The following is a 21,116-nucleotide window of genomic DNA, read 5'->3' as shown; positions in this document are numbered from 1 at the left end:
CTGCCTTTTATAATGAGCAGTGCTATCCAGATTTCAAAATTCACAATGAATGCAAAACTGAATTTCCAACTGCGCGGAAGAAATTATATAATAATTGTGAATACATTATTGAAAGGAATGTTTCTGCGTATTATTGAATTAATAATATTATAGCTGAGGTAAGGAACCATTTCCTCATATGCATTGTTTGCATATCGTTTGTCGGAGTCTGATCAAAATTGATCTGACAAATTCCAATATTTCCAAGTACTATATTTTGGAAAATATATTTTTATTAATAGTTGAACTACAATTTAAGATGACCTATAACTCTGACCAGGTTATTTCAATCCCCAATTCAGCAATCTAGACGTTTCTTGCTCAATCCCAAAAGTATGCAATCCCAAGAAATGTCGGAAAACGGAAAGTTAAAAGTTTTAACTTAAAACTGCCCATTTTTCTAACATAGCTTTTTTTCAAAATTTTATTTGTACGTTTTAGGAACCGTTAAAATGGAAAGTATATGTTTAATAAAAGCACCTCCATTTAAAGTTATTGAAATGGACATCTCCTGTCATATTCTTTCTTAAGTATAATTTCCGGAATGATTGGCCGCTACATCTTTTCAGCGTTTAATTATTACCCTAAGGCTAATTTATACCTTTTATAACGCGTCACATCAAACGATTAATTTTTACGACATGAAATTAGGGCACCCATTGACCGGTATATTGAATTAAAAGTACTTTTACTTTTTATTTTCACATCGAACCTTGTGGACGGACATACGGACCAGACCGGATTTTGAAGCATAGCCACTACGTTGTCAATAAAAACGAGATTCCGAGTCCGGGGAAGATCAGACAGACCAGCCAAAGCCAGACGTTAACGGCGAGTCATTTGTTTCGTTGCACGTTTGGCTGCCCGCGGCACCGATAACAGCAGATCGATCTGTCTGTGGCTGATAAGCTCGCCTTTGCCAAAACCCCAGGGCAGACTCGCCTGTTCAATGGCAGGTCATCCACACCTGCTTCCGATCAAGGTCAGAGCTATCCCGGTGGGGTCCACCCGGCGAGAGGGGGGCATCTCTGGAGGCAGTGCAGCAGTTCCCAGCCCTCGAGGACAATCTGCGTAATGGCCATTTTCTATGCTCGGATCAGAGGTCCGTCGTTATCACAGCTATTCCCAGTGTTGGCAGCATCTGCTGCCGCAGCTTTGGTGATAACCTTTCTGCTATTTGATTTTATAAACTTTGTTTTCATTCCATTTCGATTCAAATGAAACAAGAGGAGCCAATGGGAGGCGGAGGCTGGTGATAAGTGATTGCACGGCCGTTGCCGAAAGCATTTAGAATTCGACTCAAACGGATCGCGTGTTTTCCCCCGATCGGACGCGAATCACTCCCGTCTCTGGTTTCGGTCAAAGCCGTCCTTAGAAAATTAGAAGTAATGAAGCCAGTTCAGTGGGTGAAAATAGTGCTCTGCCTGATCCTTGCGGCCCTCAATGTATTCCTCTTCGTGGTGTCATGTGGCGTGGACTACCGCATCTTGGTGGCTAGGGAACATATACGCTTCCGCCAGGAGATGCCGACCATGGACAGTTGGATAAACTCGCCGTTCGGGAAGCTGAAGAGCTACGTCTTCAACGTGACCAACGCCGAGGAGTTCCGCAGCGGTCGTGATAATAAGCTCAAGGTGGAGGAGATTGGCCCCATCGTGTACAAGATCGTGGGGTTCAACGACATCCTAGAACGCAACGAGACAAACGTTAAGTATCGCAAGCACCGATACCGCGTAGTGGAATTCCTCCCGGAGGACAGTGTGGCACCCGACGTCCTCAACTGGACCATTACGTCCACGAACAACGTTATCCTGGGCGCAGCGACGAAGATCAAGCATACGGCGCCACTTGCAGCCTTGGGTTTTGATGCCGCTCTTATGATGGAGGATATATTTGTTACAGACAGCGTTTACTACTTCCTGTGGGAGTTCACGCGTCCCCTGCTGCAAACGCTCTCCAGGATCTCCAACATAAGATCCAACGTTGCAGTTCTCTACAACGTAAGTTCCTTGCATATCCTTAGTTCCTCGCTAATATTTTCCCGCAGGCTCTCAAGGAGAAGGAAGAGGTGTACACGGTCAACATTGGCCCGAAACGCGGCATTGAGAACTTCTTTCGCATCGAGACGCTCAACGACGAGGTGATCATCCGGGAACAGCTTCCGCACACGCGTCGGTACAACTCCAACTCTTGCCCCTTTAACGTGACCGGAGCGCTGGACAACTCTCTCTTTCCGCCCTTTGTCCAGCCGGATACGCCGCTGGACATAGTGGCTATCGAGTCCTGCCGGGTCCTTCCGCTGACGTACCAGCGCCAGCAGCGCTACAACGGCCTTGACACCTTCCGCTACACGCTGCTTAAACCTTACCAGAAGCCTCCCGGATGCCTGGACAGGAGCTACGGGATCAAGCTTCCTGACGGAATGTTTGACGTATCCCAGTGTGTGATAAGTATGCTTCTACGGCCATAACAGCACCGCAGGTTTTGTAAGAAATCTATCTTATCCCCAAAAGATGACGCCCCCTCTGCGTTTTCGATGCCACACTTTTACGGAAGCAGCTACAACTGGAGCCAGCACTACGAAGGATACACCCCCAACGCCGAGGATCACGAGCCATACATTTTGCTGGAGCCGGTCACCGGTATTCCGGTTACGGAGAAGTACCGCTTCCAGTCCAACATTCCTATTCCGGATCTCAGCAGCTTTAGCTTACGCCTAAAACGGTTTAGCAACATGATGATTCCCAGTTTTTGGTATGAGTTCGTAAGTACTTTCCCGCTGCACGAGGTGTGCATATGATCACTCTCTAATCCCTCTCAGGAAATGGGAGAGCTGCCCGGCTTTGTGACCGCTCTCATGTGGATCAACGTCAACATTGTGCCCCACATGCAGCCGTATTGCATGGCCCTCTTCCTGGTGCTGGCCCTGTGGAGTGTCCTTAAGGCCATCAGAGTGGCGTGTGGCGACCTGAGCTATGCGGGTCTCTTCCGGAAGTTATGTGGCGACATGGGTGCGGTCACCGCGCTAGAGACCAAATTCCAGGCCACTAACGATTCCCCCGACGTGGCTGTCAAATAGTGATCTACTTTCTAGACTGGACCCGTGTATATATGTATGCAAGACTTAGATTTAGGGTAGAGGTGTCGCTGCTGATGAACTATCAGTAGTCCGCCGTTACGTAATATACGATTTAGTGGAAAATTGAATGTGCCTCATTTCACCTTATCTGTCAGCCGGTCAGCCAACCAGACGGCCAGGTCCAAGCGCTCCTCTGCCGTCTCCTCCTCCGCCGCCGTCACCAAGCAGGCAGTTTGAGGTCGCGGCTCTGTTTGATTCGCCCCGCCTCTTGTGCCGTGCGGCATGACACTGAAAACTTGGGCACGTACCGAAGATTTATTTTGCGTTTTATTCAATCTGTGCATTTACTTTTTATTGTTAGTATTTCTTCAGCCTCTATGCCGCCTCTGAGCCGTTGTTGTGGATTTTGCGGTTTGTTTACTTTTGTTTGCCTTGCTTACTTCTCCTTCTCCTTCCTGAACCTGAACTTTTGCACATGTCTCATGATCTTCCCTGCCTTCGGTGCTGATGCCCTGTCCGGCTTCAAGGTAAGGTACCCTTGGCCCCCTGCCCCTTTACACCTTGGACCTGTTGGACCCGTTAGCCCCCCGCCGGAGTTTTTTTCCTTTCCGATCGAGCACTCGCGATTTGCATAAATCGATGCGAACCCCCAGCGCAGCGCTCGAGGCTAAGGATGCCCCAATATAAATGTTAATTAATTAAACCGCGAACAAGCAGAAAGTTGTTTGAATAATTGGCACGAGAGTTATGTCACAGGTGAAGAGTCAACGCTGGTGATTTATTGACCTCCATGCCTAGACGGAGCGGAGCTGATCCACCGAGCCGAGCCAGCCAATCAGTAGAATCGTCTGCGTCAGAGTCGTAAAATGCTCATAATTATACGAGGGTATGAAGTGAATTTTGGCTTTATGGCCAATTATTGTTTGCCCCACCATACTAGTAATTTCAAGTTGAGCCGCGCTCCATTAGCGGGATCAGTTCCAAGTGCGGACCACCGCCTGTAAACCCCCAGCAAGATGTCCGAATTGTCCACCTGGACTGGGGTAAATCCCGATTTCTGAGGCAGACCAGTTGGACTCGGACGGGCCAACAACATGCGCCAAAACAAAACCCAATAACACTCGCCCCGACCGATGAGCTTTCGAAATCTGGTTCAGTCTAGACTGGTGCGTGCGATTCATGACGCCAAAGATAATTAAAAGGGAAATGGAAATGCATAAAAGTGATTACAACACAGCGACAACAACTCTAGCACTACCAAATGCGCTCGTTAAGTCGGGAAAGAGTTGGAAACCCAACTCCAAGCTGATCCGAGCTGCGAGTCTCGGAGCAACTAAAACCGACTGGCAAAATCAACATGTAAATTTCAATTTTCACGTACGTCGATGCTTTTCCTACGAATCTCGTACGTGAACGGGTAAACAAACGACCGGGGTGTGAGAGATGAATCTGCGATAAAACTCCCATTCCATTCCACCCTTTGAACCGCTGGCCCGAGCCTCGGACCACTTGCCGAAATTCGGCTGAAAAAACCTTAAGTCACTCATCGAAAATCCGGTTCAGTTTGCCAGCTTTGGGTCTACACTGTGCCGCGACTTTGGCCAAACCCGCCGCCTGCTCCCCGCCTGCTAAAGCTTCGACCGCCAGAGAGCCGACCATTGCGCTCAGTGTACGAGCCGTTAAAGCTTCTGGTATAAAAGCGAGGCCAGCAGGCTAACTGCTCGCAATCCAAGTCGCGCCTTCGAACGCACCACAACTGCACCTGGATCACCGAAAGCCACCGGAAGAGAAGTGAGTAAGCCATTGTTTAAGCCGTGCTTTGTTTGACCGGGTTAGGCCGAGCACCCGAGGAAATAAGGAAAACTGCGCCACCACCAAAACCACAACCACCACCGATTGCGTAAAAGCTGCTCAGGTGGCCACAGGTTAACAAGGACTGGAATATGGGGCGCAAAGAAGTCGAAAGCAGTTAAGACGACGTGGTGTTGGTGAAATTGTGAAATCTTTTCAACAAATATTATAACCAATCGACCGCCAATTAGTATGCATATGTGATATATATGCCAAGGGTCATAAATAATACATGAGTTGGTGGGCAGACCACTGATAGCTGCGGATGATTCTGTCGACATGCGTTGAAAACACATTAACGCCAAGACTGACTGACGCCTTCTTATTATCTGCTTACCCGGCAAACAAGACGGTCATTTTAGGAAGTGTTTTTTATAGTTTACCTTGGTTTAATTGAATTTCTCGTCCGCCTTTCCAGACAGTCCTTCAAGATGAAAGCCTCGCTGGCACTCGTGTTTTGTGTGTTTGCCGGTCTTGCGGCCGCCGCTTCACAGCAGCAGTACACTAGCAAGTTTGACAACGTCAACGTGGATGAAGTGCTCAACAACAACCGAGTGTTGAATCATTACCTCAAGTGCCTGATGGAGAAGGGTCCTTGCACACCGGAGGGCCGTGAGCTAAAGCGCCTGCTACCCGACGCTCTGCAGTCCGACTGCTCGAAGTGCACCGATGTCCAGCGCAAAAACTCAGAGAAGGTAATCAACTACCTTCGCACTCACAGAGCCGGCGAGTGGAAGCTGCTCCTGGACAAGTACGATCCCAATGGCATCTACAGAGCAAAGCACGGAGCACACTAAGCTCTTTGCTTGTCCAGCATCTGCAGCTAAATGCACTCATTTCACATGAACCTTATTTAAATCAGAGATCCACAGTAAAGATTTTAGTTTTTTATATAAATGCGGCAAACAAAACTTTTATTCCAACGAAGGCGGTGGCTAATGCCAATATTGGCTATGAGTCGGTGAACAGTTCGGATGATGGTAGTCATGAGCATATGTTATTTGGTCTCGTTGATGAGGTCGATGGCCCTAAACTGGTTGGCCACATTTACGGTCCAGTCTGATTGCTGCCCAGCGGTGAATTCTTTCACAAAGCGGTAGTTGCAGATGAACACCTTGTCCTGGTACTCGGGAAGGGTTCTGCAAAAAATGAGAGTGAGAAGGGGCCGAAGGCTAGGTCAGTGACAGTCCAAACTAACCCCATGTTCCAGGGTATTTCCTCGCCACGTTCCCGCATCTCGGATAGACCACGCATTACATGAAACACCATGGTGATTTCTACGAAACGCTTTTGCAGCTTGTCGTTGGCATCGTCGAACATAATACCGACTTGGTAGGGGAAGCTGAGATATATGTCGCTCTCCTTGATTTCCAGCTGCCTCCGCTGCGTCATTGACAGTTTCTGGATTACCGGCCTAAGCTCTGCGATCGCCTCGGGCGAGACAAGATTGTCCAGCGAGTCTAGGTCGCCGCCCATCAGTTTTGAGGACACTACCTAACAGGGATGAGAAGTCAGTACGGATTATGCTAGACGGACCATGACGCACCTGCAGGGCTTGCTTGGCGCCGTATATGAACTCCTTGAGTTGAAACTCGCTGTCGAAGTAGGGTCGAATTATGAACTGTATGGTGATCCAATTCTTCAACGTGTTCAGCGCAGAGGGCCACACGATCTCTGGGAAGTCCATTAGGCGAGGCAGGCGGTTGAGGCTCTCCCTGGCATTCTGCTCCTTCTTGTCTTGCTCCTGCGGCAGCGAGGCGAAGGACCGACTGGCCGGTTGAGTTGCCGTCGAGAGGGGAGTGGTGATGGAGCCAGCCTCCTGTCCCCTGGAGGCTGCCAATGTGGGTCTGGGCTGCAAACGCGTCAGGGATAGCCGGGCCATGCCCAGGCTGCGTCTAAGCGTGTGCTGCATCGCAAAAATTGCACTTTAAACAGGTGCCACTGGGCTTAAAAGTTGTTTTTGTTTTGTTTTCGCCAGTTTAGTGTGACCGCAGATGGATCATTAAAATATACCAAGCCTTGTTACTTAATCTCTTTTACTAACTTCGAATAATATAAATATGGCCTGATTTTGCACACACAAAGTGCTGGAAACCGCTCAAAATAGTTATTTGTTTTTCAATAATTTGTTAAAGAAGCCTTGCCACCCCGTTAGAACTAGTTGAATTCCGAGGCGTTGCCAGACCCCCGATTCCGCTATCGATGTATCGATAGCACCCTCCAGAAAATGGTGCTGACTTCCGGCTGTCAAATTTTTCTTTCTTTCCCAGCCACGACGAGGTCGACAGCATGAGGTAGATTTGAGTTCGTAAATATGAGCGAAAAGTGGCGCTCGCGGTGCCAAATGTTTGCAAACTGTGCCGGGCGAACGCGTGCTGTCCACTGCGGCTGCCGGGCGGACAAGTGCAATTCTGTTTTCCGGCAGTTGTGAAATAACCAAACGTGCGCCGCTCACACACACAAGCAAGCAGACAGGCGCATCCCAGCACGCTACTTTCGAAATGATGGACTAACAAGTACCCCTCCTTTGCAGTTCTCTAAAGCTCCAGAAGAGGCTCGCAGCCTCCGTGCTGCGATGCGGCAAGAAGAAGGTCTGGTTGGATCCCAATGAAATCAACGAGATCGCCAACACAAACTCGCGTGAGTAGAAATGGTTCAACATGGAGTGAGATCCCAGCTAACTGTGTATTCATCCCATTCCAGGTCAGAACATCCGCAAGCTCATCAAGGATGGTCTGATCATCAAGAAGCCCGTCGTGGTCCACTCCCGCTACCGTGTGCGCAAGAACACCGAGGCCCGCCGCAAGGGTCGTCACTGCGGATTCGGAAAGCGCAAGGGTACTGCAAACGCCCGTATGCCCACCAAGCTGGTGTGGATGCAGCGCCAGCGCGTTCTGCGTCGCCTGTTGAAGAAGTACCGCGACAGCAAGAAGATTGACAGGCACCTGTACCACGACCTGTACATGAAGTGCAAGGGTAACGTGTTCAAGAACAAGCGCGTCCTGATGGAGTACATCCACAAGAAGAAGGCTGAGAAGCAGCGCAGCAAGATGCTGGCTGACCAAGCCGAGGCTCGCCGACAGAAGGTGCGCGAGGCCCGCAAGCGCCGCGAGGAGCGTATCGCCACCAAGAAGCAGGAGCTCATTGCTCTGCACGCCAAGGAGGACGAGATCGCTGCCAAGGCCGCCACCGCGGGTCACTAAGCAGTCCGGCCTCGCTAGTCGAGGTACCCCATATTGATAGTACTGTTTATCATCTGAATAAAACACCTTTGGTTTGGCCGAAATGATTTTGTACAAACGTGAAACGCTCATACTTCTTAATGGCTGTCATCTGTGGCCAGTCGTACGGGAATTTGGTTAAGTGTGTCTTGTTAGTACTTATATTTTCTCACTGCCTGCATGATTATAAATGCCCTGTTTAAAACCTTTGTTGCATTTTTTTGTGAATTCAGATTAAAGACGGTGATAAATCAAATTAAAAATATCCACCTCCCTAGTTTTCATATCCGCAATACCCATGATCCGCATGAGTATTTCTCGAAAACCTTTCACCATAATGGAAATTTAATAATTGGCTGCATTTAGTACAAGAACTTCGTCTCCATTAAAATAAAGATTTTTGACTTTTCAGTTATCGAGATCAGTACTTTAAGCTTCAAGCCGGCACAGAATTGGCTGATATCGAATATTTAATTAATTCACTTACACCCTAAGTAAATAATTAAAATGGTTTTCGGTATTTAATCGATTCTACAAAAGCTCCAGCGGATCCGAGTCTTAATCGTTAAAGCTTTCGCTATCCATTAGTATTTCCGACTTGGTCAGTCGTTACGCTCTAAACTTATAAACCACTTCTTCATAAATCTTCTTAAAATAAAATAATATATTTAAGGAAAATAAAATTGTTTAGGCGAACCATGATAGGTAAAGGTAAAGACTTTTTGAGCAAAACCCTAGATGAATGCAAAAGTAAGTATATTGTCATACCGGAACACGAGAGACAAAGATATGGTAAGCACTTCGAGTCACTGAAATCAAAAATCTTTGGAATATTGAGAAAGGAGAATGCACAACTGGACAGCCTCATCGTTGAGTACAGTTTGGAAGGTATGGTTGGGTATGTTCCTGGTGGTCCTCGCCTCCTCAGGCGAAAAGTCCACGGGACCTTGGGTCGCAGAAAATATTACACACCACACATCCCCATCTCCTTTCCCACACAGTGAGTCAGTGCACGTTATCAGTGCAATGAAGTCGTAAAGATACTTTTTTCGGTCACTGTTTGCACCGCGCCATGTATGCGTTTCCCTCGCGTTTCCCTCGCGTTTCCCTCGCGTTTCCTTTGCGTTTTCCTCGCGTTCCCCGTTCCGCGCTCGTCGTGCCGCGTCGCGTTTCTCTGTCGTTACTCACCGCGAAGTTTTCATTCCACAGGGAGTACGGGAGATAAATTAAAGGTGGCGAAGCCTAACGAGTTCGATTTGGTATTTAAGTTGCAAGTTCCGTACTACGAAAACATCGTCGTGACGCGTGATCCGCAAATTCCGGGCAACGTATTTCTCGATATGACGCGCGTGCTGGAACTTCTAAGGAACGATCCCCGCGAGGATTTCCAGAGCATTCGGAAACTTCTTCAGGTTCAACTCGTGGATGCGCAAAACTTTCTCGTCGTGGACAAACTCCGTTCGTGGCTTCAGAGCTTGTTCAGCCAAGCACTCAACCGGATGGCAGATCGCGTGGAGCTGGTTGACGGCGTCGTGTCCCAGCTGAAATATAGGACCTGTGGCCCGGCCCACACTATCGTCGTGTATGGGGAGTATGAGTACTCTGTCGACTTCGTACCCGCCATCCGTTTGGCGGCGAAACAGAACGTGTTGCTCAGGGATCAGCTTATGTACTTCGAACGCGCCAAATTATCCCACTGGGAAGCGATTCCCAAACCTCTGAAAATCCAAACCCAGACCAGCAGCATCTCCTTTCGCTCCTCCTTTTACGCCGCAGAGAAGGCAATGCTGCGGGGTAAGCACGAGAATTGCCTGGATGCAATCAGGTTTATGAAAAAATTTCGTGATGTGAAGACCAACTTAGGCAACTTTAAGAGCTACTACATTAAAACTTTATTTCTTTGGAAGATTAGGCATGAACCAGAGTCGTACTGGAATAAGCCGGTCTTAATCATTTTGACCGAAGTAAGCATGAAGTGCCTTCAGCAAGTCTACGCATGTCAAAATAAACTCAATCTAATTCCTACAGATGTTCGACGACCTGGAGGACCTCTTGATGCGGGGAGTTCTTCCTTTTTTCTGGGATCCCGAGCTGAACATGCTCGACGTGTTGACCCCGCCCCAAATTTCGGAAATGCTCCGGGGCGTCCGAAGGATTCGAAGAGCGCTTAGAGGGGACGGCATTCGCCGGAAGCATAGTTTAAGGCTCATCGTTCTACGGGGATTTAGTAAGTTCTTCTAGTAGTTGTAGCTTCACAATTCTTATAGCCTGTTTGTTTCTTAGGTCACAAAGAGGAAAGAAATCTGAAGTGCAGCCATAAGCGGAAACAAAATTATGTCAAGCGGCTATATAGGGAAAAATCAAGAGGGAAGACCACTTAGTTCCACCTGTCTTTATAGCCTGTTCGAGTAAAGAAATAGGAAGTGCAGCTCTAAGCGGAAACAAAAGCAGCTGAGTTAGGACAATTGCACGGAGGAAATTTTCCTTCGGGGGATTTCCCCCATAAATCTCGTTGAGTGAAGGAGATCTCGAGAAAAAATACCTAGGAGCTATCAGAGCAATTTTGAAATTCGTCAGAGGATCCAGAAAAATATATGTGTGTATATTGATAATTTAATTGATTTTCGTTGTTTCAATTCGTTTTTAACCCAAAACTTGAAATAAACTTATTTTTGTAATTTCTTAAAAAAAAACAGTTCTTTGGTTAAAACCAAATCAATATTAATAAAAACGTACTATAAAAAGCTCAATATTTCGCCGTTTATCATAATTAATTTTTACACAAAACAAAATAAAATTTAAACAATTTTGAATCACACCTTAACAGCGTTACCCCCGTTTTGTCATTTCTGATAAATTTCTTTAAAAAAAACAGCTCTTTGGTTAAAACAAAATCAATATTAATAAATATTTCGCCTTTTATCATAATTCATTTTTACACAAATTTAAACAATTTTGAATCACACCTTAACAGCGTTACTTCGAGCTGCCACACTTAACATAACAGCTGATGGCATATCGGGTGCCCCGAGCTCAGTAATCGATAGTTCTATCGAAGAGTCTGCAGCCCTGGCTCGGCCCGTACTATAAAAGCAACTGGCAATGCTCCCCTCTCCGTAATTTTTTTTTCAAAATTCTGCTCGCTGGCTGCTCGTGTCGAAACTGAAACTGAAATTAAATTAAACTCAGTGCGCGTGCAGACTGCTTAGAATTCCCATATTTAATTGGTTCGGAAAAGATCGACGGCCAAAGCCAAACCAAAGTCGGGGTATAATCGAGCTCGGTGCGTGCATGCAAATTTTTGGCATAAAACAGCCGCGACTTCTTGAAGGCAGCGCACTAGACACAGCAGTTCCGCCGGGGCAGCAGCTACTCCTATTCCGAATCCAACCCAACCCAATCCAATTCAATCCAATCCAGGCAACCGAACTGAACCCAGCCCAGTCACCTGTGCCGATTTCGTAATCCCAGTCAGGAATACTCCGATTCCAAACGCGAGTGAAAGTGCGCGAGTGTTGGTGCGGCCAAAGAAAATTTCTCGAACTACATATTTGCACCAGCAGTAATACATAGTCATCAGGAACACACAGAAGTCATCATGAGTGGATACACAGACCTCACCAAGCTGGAGACAAGTCGGTAAGTCGGAGTCCGAGTCCGCTAGTTAAAGCGTTTAAGTTCAATTTGCCCAAGTGATGCTAAATTGATCCCACCCCCCCTTCCCAACCGTTCGCGTTCCCGATCCGCCCAACCCCCGCACCGCCCTCTCCTTCATCTCATCCGAGCCCGAACCCGAATCCGAATCGCTCTCTTTCGTTGATTTACTCGCCTCTCAAATTGAATCCAAACCGCACCCCGCGGGCGTTTTCTCTTTCGTTTGCACTGCCACCGCCACCGTCACTGCCACCGCCGAACGAAAAACGAGATACAAGAAATTTATCGTACGATTTCTCGTTGGGCAGAGGGGGACGGACGGCCATTCAAACACGAAAGAAAAATACAACGAAAAAACCAAGCCAGCGCTAATATGACACAATCGGCTATATATTGTACACCTATACCAAAGTATGCTGGTGTTTTCAGCCGTTTGTTTGCCCAAATGTTTCGAGTGAGCCAGCAGCGGAGGGAAATCACAGCTTTCGGATAAGCGATAAGATGCCTTATCTGTAGCTCACCTCCGGCCCACTGACACCAGTCCGCCAGCTATCTGGCTATGCCCATTACTCATCGCAGCTAGTGCAGCCAGTGCTGTCCGCCTCCTTGGGCCGCTTAAATCGCAGAAAATTCTCTGATTCACCTCGTTCCGCTGGCAGTGTGTCACTTTTTGAGGCAGGTGTCGCCTTGAGCGCCAACTTACGGCCGCCAATGCGCGTTGCCCGATGGCCGAGTCAATCCGGCCAACCCAGCCAAACCCGGCCACCGAGTAGGTAGAATATCTAATTTGCGGGCGTATCAAAAATCGATTATGCTGGAGGTCGGCGCGCAGCCAAAGCCAAAGTAAACCAAATATTGGTCAACTCGGTTCAAAGATGTTTATGTGCGTATATGTTTATGTGCGTCTGTATGTGCCGTTGCTCAACATTGCAAATACGAGAAATACCACTGAACACAGTCGGTCGCTCGCATGAGGGGTGTGGGGAGGGGCGTGCAGATGAGGGCAGAGCATCGCTAGCGATTCGATTCATTCATCTTGCTCAGCTGATGGAGGCGACTCTGCTGGCCACTGTACAGTTTCTGGGCAACATCACGCCACTCGGCAGCAAAGAGAAAACAGCCGCACCGAAGAGAGAGCGCGAAGAGCAGTGTTTGATTCGCTTGCCACATGAAGCCAGCTCGGCATCGGCATCGGTAACAGCCACCCACCAAACCGCCTAACCACCACCCCTTCACCGCCCTCACTTGCCGCTGAGCGAAAAGTCGCCTGATTTCGGCGTTGTATGTGGTGCCCACTTTCTGCCGCCGCCTTCCCCACCGCTTACCCCGCCCATCTGGGCGCGCATGTCGCGTGACGCTGGTTGGGCTTAGCCGAATTCTCACACCGGGCAAGGAGTAGCACACCCAGCAGGTGTGCCTCGGCCGATTGGCTGGCAGCATGTGGCGTGTTCCCAGACCGGCCTTTTGGGCTCTCGTGATCTGTTTGGAGGAGTCTCTAGGAAGGGAAAGGTCAATAGCGCCCTCCAAAAATGCAGTGATAAGTTCAACTTAGAGCTGGTTCTGATTATGATATATACCCAACTATGCAAAGCGAGGGTCGTGTAGAGAAAATGACTATAATTGTAAATAAATGGAGGCTATTACTCAGGCTCCACGAGATTGCAATCAATTATGGTCGAGTGTCCAAGCGAATGGCGTTGATAAGATGGTAATTGTTTTCGCATTCCTATGCGGATTTCATGATTGGAATCCGCTGCAATTAGCTTAATTAGTCACTGGGCTGAGTGGCTGGGATGGGAATCTTCCGTCGCCGTTTGTCCACGACATTTAACCGTGCCAGTGGAAAGAACCTTGACACCCGCCGCCAGCCTCTTCTAGATCTAGATCTCATTCTGGTTCTAGACCATGGTGAAACAATGTCGGTCAGCAGAGCTCGGAGCACGCAGTACTCGCGTGGCCACCCCCACCACCACCCCACCTCGGCCATCGATATCTAGATTTTCTAAGTTTCTTTGCCACGGCGGCGGGGCGGGCGCGGGCCGGGGATAGAACTGTAGGGTAGAGGTCTTTAAATGGCGCAGTCACTGAAACTAAATTTATCAGTGCGCTCGGCGCTCGCTCTGTCAACTAGCTGCGATCACGCGGCCCCGCACTGGCTCCCACATGCCGTTCCGCCCCGGGCTATCTGGCCGCATTAAATGAGAGGTGCGGGGGATATGCAACTTTAGCTCCGTCTGGGAACCGTCTGGCGACGATAAGCCAAGCCGCCTCTAGACTTTGGCCGCTCCAGCTCCAGCTCTAGCTCCAGATATCAGCAACTAACTTTCATTCCCATTCCCATTCCCGGCGGGTTAATGAAGGGGGCTAAGGCGAGTTTATGGGGCTTGACCTGGCGATGTTACGCGATCTTGTCGTGAAATTAAAGTTAATGAGACCAGCTAGAGGATTGTATAACCATTATTTTGAAGCTAGTGAGCAAAGTCGGGCTTTGCCCTCCGCACCCGACACCCCACCACCCAACTACCATCTGGCCCTCGCCAGCACGTGGACGCGATAAATTGGCTTCGGGAACCAAAATAGAAATCTTTCTGTCCGTCCGTCCGTCTGTCTGGGCTTTGTTTTAAGAGCCACACGAGCACTGTCAGGTATAGAGCAGCAACTGGTTTTCTATTTTATACAAATTGAATTTGCGACAACGCCAGCGAATCGCTGATTTGCATAGAAACCAATTCAAATATATCATACGCCACGTTGGCCAGCGGGGAGGCGCACCCATCTCCAGCCGAAAGCATCAAAGAAAGATGGTTTCGAGTGGCGGAAGTCTGATCGCGGCAGACTTAACGACGCTGTAGAACGGCCACCGCTTGGTCCAGTCTGGCGTGATGTGGCATGGTCACCAATCACGCAGACTATTGTCCAATCCAAACTGGTTCCCCTGCACACGCTCTACTGGTTTACTGTGCGCTGGCCCAAGCTCATCTTTCGATTGTTCTGTTTTTTCAGAAACTGCCTGCGCCGCATCGCCCGCCACGATGAGCAGCAGTTCTCCAAAGACAGCATTGTCAATGTGATGGAGAAGTTTGTAAAGACTGTCAACATTATGGACGACACCATACTGGTGCCATGCAGGCTCATGGATCGACAGGTTGGTACCGCATAACCCAAGAATCCCAGACCCCCGTTTGACCAGCCATCTGGATCGTAACCATCAACTTATGGCTTATGGCACTTTACATAATTTATCCCCAGATCGGCGACAGCACTGACATCATCCCAGCCACCGGCAAGGACTCGACCGCCAACCAGCTGACACAGAGCTCCAGTGCCCAAGGCAAGCGGGGAGCGGCGCAATCGAAAAATGTCCAAGACTTTCTCAGCGCCTCCGAGTTGTTCAATCTGTACAACATGCTGAACTCGCTGAAAAAAGATCTGCTCTGGACCGCCAACCAGGAGGACGACGAGCAGCAGCACCCCCAACAGCAGCAGCTCAACGCCAGTTCCAGTTCCACTTCGAGCTGCAATTCCAGCGAGAGCAAGACTGAGTCCAACAGCGGCAGCACAAGCACAACCGCATCCGGCAGTGTCAAGGGTCATGTGCGCCGTACCTCTACCGCCTCGATGATGTCCACCAACTCGGTGAGCAACATGAGTGACTCCGACTCGGACATATCGCAGGAAAACGACTCGGGGCTGGAGTCCGATGGCAACAAGAGCGACAATGCCCAAAGCAGCGATGGCAGCGACATCGTGGACGTCGCCAAATCGAAGCAGGGCTCGGGGGACAAGGCCACGGAGCTGGCCAAGCGCTGCCGGAGGCATCTAAACGGTCTGTACCAGTGCCTAGAACAAATGACAGAGGCGGCCAACTACCTGACCGCCAGATACCAAAGTGATATTGGGCCCGTCTAGGACCGCCAACTCAACGCCTTCTCGACCCTCCTTTACATACGCCTACTACACCTACACTATCACTTCCTTTCGAGCTGGTCGGGGTTAACTTCATACCATAGTCGCGGGCGGGTCTTTACACTCATTAGTATCAAGTGTGAGGTCTTTTTTAACTTTAACTATAACTGTATCAAAATATCTATATCTATGTATATGATTATGTATATGTATCTTGAGGGGGTGCTAAGCAAGACATATGAGAATCGTATGTGTGCATGAGGATTGTATAAATGTATAACTGAGGATGATAAATAACTGGTAGATATAGTAGTGGATAAAGCAGCGCCTAAAGCAACAAATCAACAAACGTTCTATTGTAAAAATTGTAACCTCTTCGTTGTATCTCTCTTATGGGTTTTAGTCAAAAGTCAAAATCACAGTACCCGTCGAGGCTACCCTGCGCCCAAGTCAAAAAGTTCTCCATGGCGCAGCGGAGGCACCGACCCGAATGTCCCTCTTTCTTTCTTTACAATTGATTTTCGTATATATATATTGGATAGATCGCTATGGGAACTGCAACACAACACTAAAGCAAACAATGTTCAACAAGTACAAGAAATCTAATTTCTAACTAAATTACGAATACGAACGTAAGTGAAGTGGGAGCTTTGCTAGTGGAGACTGGACTTCACTACACTTCACTTTTAGCCTGTATGCAAATTTATATATTCCACAATTGTTATTGTAATTGTTTAAGCCAACTATTTGTGCCGTTATGTTTCGTTTGATTTCCTCCTCGCAGCCGACCAGTGACATCCAGTGGTTACAGTGCGAGTGCGTGGGATCGTCCCAGATCCCATCGAGAGTCACCTGGAGATCCGACTGCATGTCCCTGGTTCGGCAACGAGGACCGCAGAGCAAACTGTAAATTACTAACGTTAATAGCGCTTGTGCGAGAGCTGAAAGAGAATTATTTATACACAATAAATAAATTTTACTTAGAAAATATATTCAGCTGGCTCTTTTACTGTGTTCGTTTGGTCGTATGGTCAGCAGGCCCCCTGTGTCCCGCTTTTTGGGGCTTGGCAACGATAAAGAAAGTGCCAACGGAGCTAAATTTCAGTTCTGGCTCGTGCGATGGGTACAAAGGCCGCTTGGATCGGCGGAGTCGGACGGTTGAAAGGTGGCATTGGCTGTTGTAAATGCGCTATTTAGATTACAGTGGATACCCCGTAAACGAGCCCCGTTTTGGTGCAAAGTGCATGCTAGATCTCTTTTATTGTCACTCTTTTCAAGTCAAAAGAACAATGGAGGTGTATTTAAACACACTTCAAGTTTAACTTCAACTTCATTGCTTTTAATCGTTATCTTATAAGATGTTATTAAAAATTTGATCAAAATTTGTTCCTAAAGTAAATTTCTCTTAACGGAAATTCCTTTTTATCTTATCCTAACGAAGACAAAGAGTAGATATTACTTGTATTTATAGCCACAACAAAGCCAACGTGACCACTGGTCATCTAGATGTGCCTCTTCAAATATAAGCTCTTCAATCCGAATCGGAAACTTCCCAATCTAATCACACTTCCATGTTATTTAATGAAAGCAAACGCGTGCCACATCTCGAGAGTCACTGGTTTTATTCCTCTGGTGACTTCGATTAGGCGTAACTCGGGGAAAGGGAAAACTTTTCCTCGAACCATTTTCAGGCGAAGCCTATGAGGCAACCTTATCGCCACATAGATAAAGTGCTTAAGGCGAAGCATGCGTTCAATAACAAAGTAACTCCCCGCCCTGCGGACGCGTAGCCTGTGGCCGTGAAAAACTACCGATCATGCGACTGACTCATGGGTGTATCTGCTTCGCGCTCAAGTGCAGGGCGGGAAGGACCGGGGAACTGGTGGCACTCGAGTTCTTGGATCAAGAGCTACAAATTCGGTTCCAATGCGAAAAACATGCGGCGCAAGGTAATGATGGGCGGAATCCGTTTCAATCTCTGTTCGGTCACTATTCTGATAAGTATGTATAGGTATGTTTATGTATCTGGGCCAAGTTAATTGTGCTTTCTGCCGCGGCCACTTGACGGCTAGTTAGTGTTTATTGCTGTTTCCATTTTGGCTGTGCTCTTGGACGTGGCCTTATCATGGTGGTGTCTAGAATCGCTACCAGTCTAATGGAGAAGCCATGAACTTGTTTCGTGCTTATCGGCAGACTCCACTTGAGCGGTTTCCAGGGTTTCTTCCTCCTGGCCCACTGAATTGGGTGGTATCGAATCCGGCTGTGAGTCGGGGGATTTCTTCTTCTGAGGGGTTCTACCAGTACGTCTCCTCTCAGGCAATCAATTAGCGCCCTGCTAAGGCTTCCGCATCGCCGGGTGGTGGGGTGGAGGGGGGTGGCCAAGCATTTGCTAACTGCGCCAGTCTCAGCTCGGGTTTCTTTCGAAACTTTGTTTTGGCCTGGTTGATTGCCTTAGATTTCGGCTGCTGTGAGCCAAAACTTGTTTGCGGTTCTAGTTGCCTTCGGCTTCCGCTTGTTGTTGGCCATTGGCCATTCGCTCGCCTTAACCCCGGACGACGGCGGAGATAGACGGAAGTAGCCAAGATCGGCGAAGATCGATGCTGCCTTGTTGCCTCTCCGTTTATTGACCCCGTCTGGTGCGAAAGCATCTGAACCTTGAGCCGGGGAAGGGAACCGCCGTCAGCCCCTCGCTTCAAGGAATTAGCATAAGTCGGCGGCGACAAAAGAAAGTCGGAGTCGGCGTGAGTCAGCAGTTTGGACCGTTTGTAATGGTTAAGCATTTTGGTACTGCCCAAGGTCGGAGTCCAAGTGTCCAAGGCTGGAGCTGGTGTTCTGCAGCATTGAGCTGCAGCACGGCAGCTGAGAAGCAGAGTCGGAACCAAATTTTATCACGTGCCGCGACTGAGATCCGAAAATAACTCGGCATGCAAATCGAAACGAGAAATTAATTAATAACGGCACTCCGACCAGCTCCATCGCGGATTAGCATGAAAGGTCCGAGCGCATCGAGAAACACTTCCGTTTGACCCCAGATCGACGTACGCAGGCGGAAGCAGAGAGATCTTGGCTCGCGCCTTAACAATTGTGTCTAACTTTGACTGGGTTAGCAATGGATGGATAGCAAATCGCCGCTAGGGCCGCCTCCCCAGAAACCGATTGCTTCCTGCTTCCATTCGCGGATGCTGGTCTCGTTATGGCCGCGGAGCGATGGATATGGTTGGGGTTCTGCCGCCGAATCGGGCCCCGAGAACAGAATTCCGCATTATGCTGTCAGCAGTACGTCACATTGCTGAACGATCGGGCCCCTCACCTCCTCTCCGCACGCTAACGCCCCTGCCCATCTGCTAGCCGCAACAGATGAATAGCCAAGCGCAAACAACGCTTACGATCTTGCGGGGGCTGGAGGGGCCCGGGCCGTGTTGTTGGCAGCCAGCACTGCGAAGTCGGTTCATGGCTGTCGTCTCTGGTACAAAGTCCAAAAACTCGAAATTCGACTCACAAACACACACACACGCGTCCAGAGCCGAGCTGGTCGAGCTCACATCGCAGACATTACAGAGCGCGCTAAATCACGCTTAAGATATTCATTCACGAACATTCTGCGGATCTGTGGAGCAAGTTTCCCAAGCCGCGTTACCCTATCCCCAACCACAACCACAACCCCAACCCGAGACCCAAAACCCGATTCCAGCCCCCAGGGGGATGCACCGACCCTCTCAAAGTCCAGCGACCAGCGTGATCTCCGGGATGGGAAATGGGAGCGAGCGCTAATTGAGCACCCTCGAAATTAATTAGCTTGACCCACTCCACTCCACACATTAAAGGGGAACTCGCACTCGCATGTAGGTGGGCCAAGTTCGGAAATCCAAAGAGCCGTCGTGACGTCAGTGGCTTTCCGAGTCGCAGGCACCTGAAGCCAAGAAGCCAGGAACAGGTTCAATTGGAATGCACTGGGGGATGTTGATTATGCTATGATGATAGTCTTGCAAGTCTCTTAAAAGCTGAGACCAGCAATTGAATGATTTTGAGCTGGAAAGGAATAAATTTAAGGCGGAACATGATATTACGTATAGTTTAGCTACCAGCGTTAACAAATGAGAAGAGTACTATGTAAGCATGATGTAGCTGAGGTGGGTGCCATTTTTGGCAGGTATCTGCGACCTGTTTGTGTAGACGCAATCAGTCAGAGATCAGATCGAGTTGGAAGCCCCCGTTTCCTTGATGTCAAGAATCAGAACCGGACTTTCCGCTACGCAGCGGGCTGAGCCGACTTTTGCATAGTGCCGCATGACTGGGCTGTTTTCCTTTGTCATCTGTGTTTTGGGTACCCCTCACATCCACTGCCTGCCCAAAAACAAACCCCCATCTCATATCGAGGTGCAATTGGCTTAGAATTGCGCACATTTGTCTCAGATTGCGAAACTCCGAAGATGTGGCTGACGAAGATGTGGCTGGACAATAACACCATGGGGAAGATCACTCATACGCCCTGTGCAGCAGTGTGGGTAATTACATGCTTACAAGAGGAGGCACGGGCAAAAGCTCGGACTTGAGTCACACGCACACCAGCACGGGCGAGTCATTGGACTAGTTTCATAACTGCCAAAACAACAACGTGCCCCTCTACCCACCTGTCCGCCGGCCCGCCCCACCTTTTTGGAGCTGCAGTTCGGCTTGGAACGACTCGGATTCGGTTTCTGTTTCGGACTTAGTATCGGGCTCGGCCCGGGCTCAGGTGAATCTGAATGCCACACACCTGGGCATGACCTTCATGGCTAAAAACAGCGGTTGCGGCGACGCCACTTCGCTGTCGAAGCGACTGCGGCTGCGACTGCGATAGCGGCAGAGCCCGCGACAGCGCCGGCGCACCGAGCGGACGCTAAAGTAACATTTTACGGCCAAAAACCCAAAGCGTCGACAACAACAAGAATCTCAATAATAATAACAATAATCGACAAAGACGTTAAAAAGCAGCAACAACGCACAACACTCAACACGACGGCAAACAGAAACCACAACAACATAGCCCCTCCTTGGAGGCAAAAGCTTTTGGCGCGCTCGAGATCGAAAGCTACATTGCAGGCACAGATCTCATCTCGGGTGGAGTCGGCCATGGCGATACCCTAACCGGAAATCGTCGAGCTGCGGTACTTAATATATTGGTTTTCAGCTGTGAGACTTACTGCTACTAATTTCACTTTTTAACTAATTATTTTAATACATCTAGCCATTTGCGAACTATTCATTTGTTGTCGACTTCGCACTCTTTGGTTAAGCACCTGACATACCCTAAGTAAAAAAGCGAATCCACTGGTAGACCGGCCCCTGCCTTTCAGATTGCATTCCTCCCCCTGGTCAGCGTTCAG

At 48.8% G+C, this 21,116-nt stretch overlaps 6 protein-coding genes across 6 annotated transcripts; 5 read left to right on the top strand and 1 right to left on the bottom strand.

Annotated features, from left to right (window-relative positions):
• The first annotated feature begins 1,326 nt into the window (after positions 1-1,326).
• LOC6532153 (scavenger receptor class B member 1) lies at positions 1,327-3,241 on the top strand. Its single transcript, XM_002092893.4, has 4 exons — positions 1,327-2,039; positions 2,087-2,489; positions 2,553-2,803; positions 2,861-3,241. The coding sequence occupies exons 1-4, from the start codon at positions 1,428-1,430 to the stop codon at positions 3,116-3,118; spliced, it is 1,524 nt and encodes a 507-aa protein (XP_002092929.1). The 5' UTR covers positions 1,327-1,427; the 3' UTR covers positions 3,119-3,241.
• A 1,540-nt stretch (positions 3,242-4,781) lies between these two features.
• On the top strand, positions 4,782-5,866 carry LOC6532152 (ejaculatory bulb-specific protein 3). Its single transcript, XM_002092892.3, has 2 exons — positions 4,782-4,909; positions 5,388-5,866. Exon 2 carries the CDS (start codon positions 5,401-5,403, stop codon positions 5,764-5,766), a length of 366 nt encoding a protein of 121 aa, XP_002092928.1. The 5' UTR covers positions 4,782-4,909; positions 5,388-5,400; the 3' UTR covers positions 5,767-5,866.
• LOC6532151 (m-AAA protease-interacting protein 1, mitochondrial) lies at positions 5,854-7,013 on the bottom strand. Its single transcript, XM_002092891.4, has 3 exons — positions 6,516-7,013; positions 6,168-6,463; positions 5,854-6,108 (listed from the first exon to the last, which is right to left on the bottom strand). The coding sequence occupies exons 1-3, from the start codon at positions 6,879-6,881 to the stop codon at positions 5,967-5,969; spliced, it is 804 nt and encodes a 267-aa protein (XP_002092927.1). The 5' UTR covers positions 6,882-7,013; the 3' UTR covers positions 5,854-5,966.
• A 143-nt stretch (positions 7,014-7,156) lies between these two features.
• LOC6532150 (60S ribosomal protein L19) lies at positions 7,157-8,276 on the top strand. The gene is made up of 3 exons (XM_002092890.3): positions 7,157-7,263; positions 7,503-7,609; positions 7,673-8,276. Exons 1-3 carry the CDS (start codon positions 7,259-7,261, stop codon positions 8,170-8,172), a joined length of 612 nt encoding a protein of 203 aa, XP_002092926.1. The 5' UTR covers positions 7,157-7,258; the 3' UTR covers positions 8,173-8,276.
• A 142-nt stretch (positions 8,277-8,418) lies between these two features.
• LOC6532149 (cyclic GMP-AMP synthase) lies at positions 8,419-10,807 on the top strand. The gene is made up of 3 exons (XM_002092889.4): positions 8,419-10,154; positions 10,219-10,417; positions 10,474-10,807. The coding sequence occupies exons 1-3, from the start codon at positions 9,267-9,269 to the stop codon at positions 10,569-10,571; spliced, it is 1,185 nt and encodes a 394-aa protein (XP_002092925.2). The 5' UTR covers positions 8,419-9,266; the 3' UTR covers positions 10,572-10,807.
• A 509-nt stretch (positions 10,808-11,316) lies between these two features.
• LOC6532148 (dentin sialophosphoprotein) lies at positions 11,317-16,742 on the top strand. The gene is made up of 3 exons (XM_002092888.4): positions 11,317-11,829; positions 14,848-14,989; positions 15,094-16,742. The coding sequence occupies exons 1-3, from the start codon at positions 11,789-11,791 to the stop codon at positions 15,751-15,753; spliced, it is 843 nt and encodes a 280-aa protein (XP_002092924.1). The 5' UTR covers positions 11,317-11,788; the 3' UTR covers positions 15,754-16,742.
• The last annotated feature ends 4,374 nt before the right edge of the window (positions 16,743-21,116 follow it).

This window comes from Drosophila yakuba, chromosome 2R (assembly GCF_016746365.2).
Source record: "Drosophila yakuba strain Tai18E2 chromosome 2R, Prin_Dyak_Tai18E2_2.1, whole genome shotgun sequence".
Classification (NCBI taxonomy): domain Eukaryota; kingdom Metazoa; phylum Arthropoda; class Insecta; order Diptera; family Drosophilidae; genus Drosophila; species Drosophila yakuba.
Note: the sequence above shows the minus strand (reverse complement) of the source record. Positions and strands in the feature narration are given on the sequence as shown.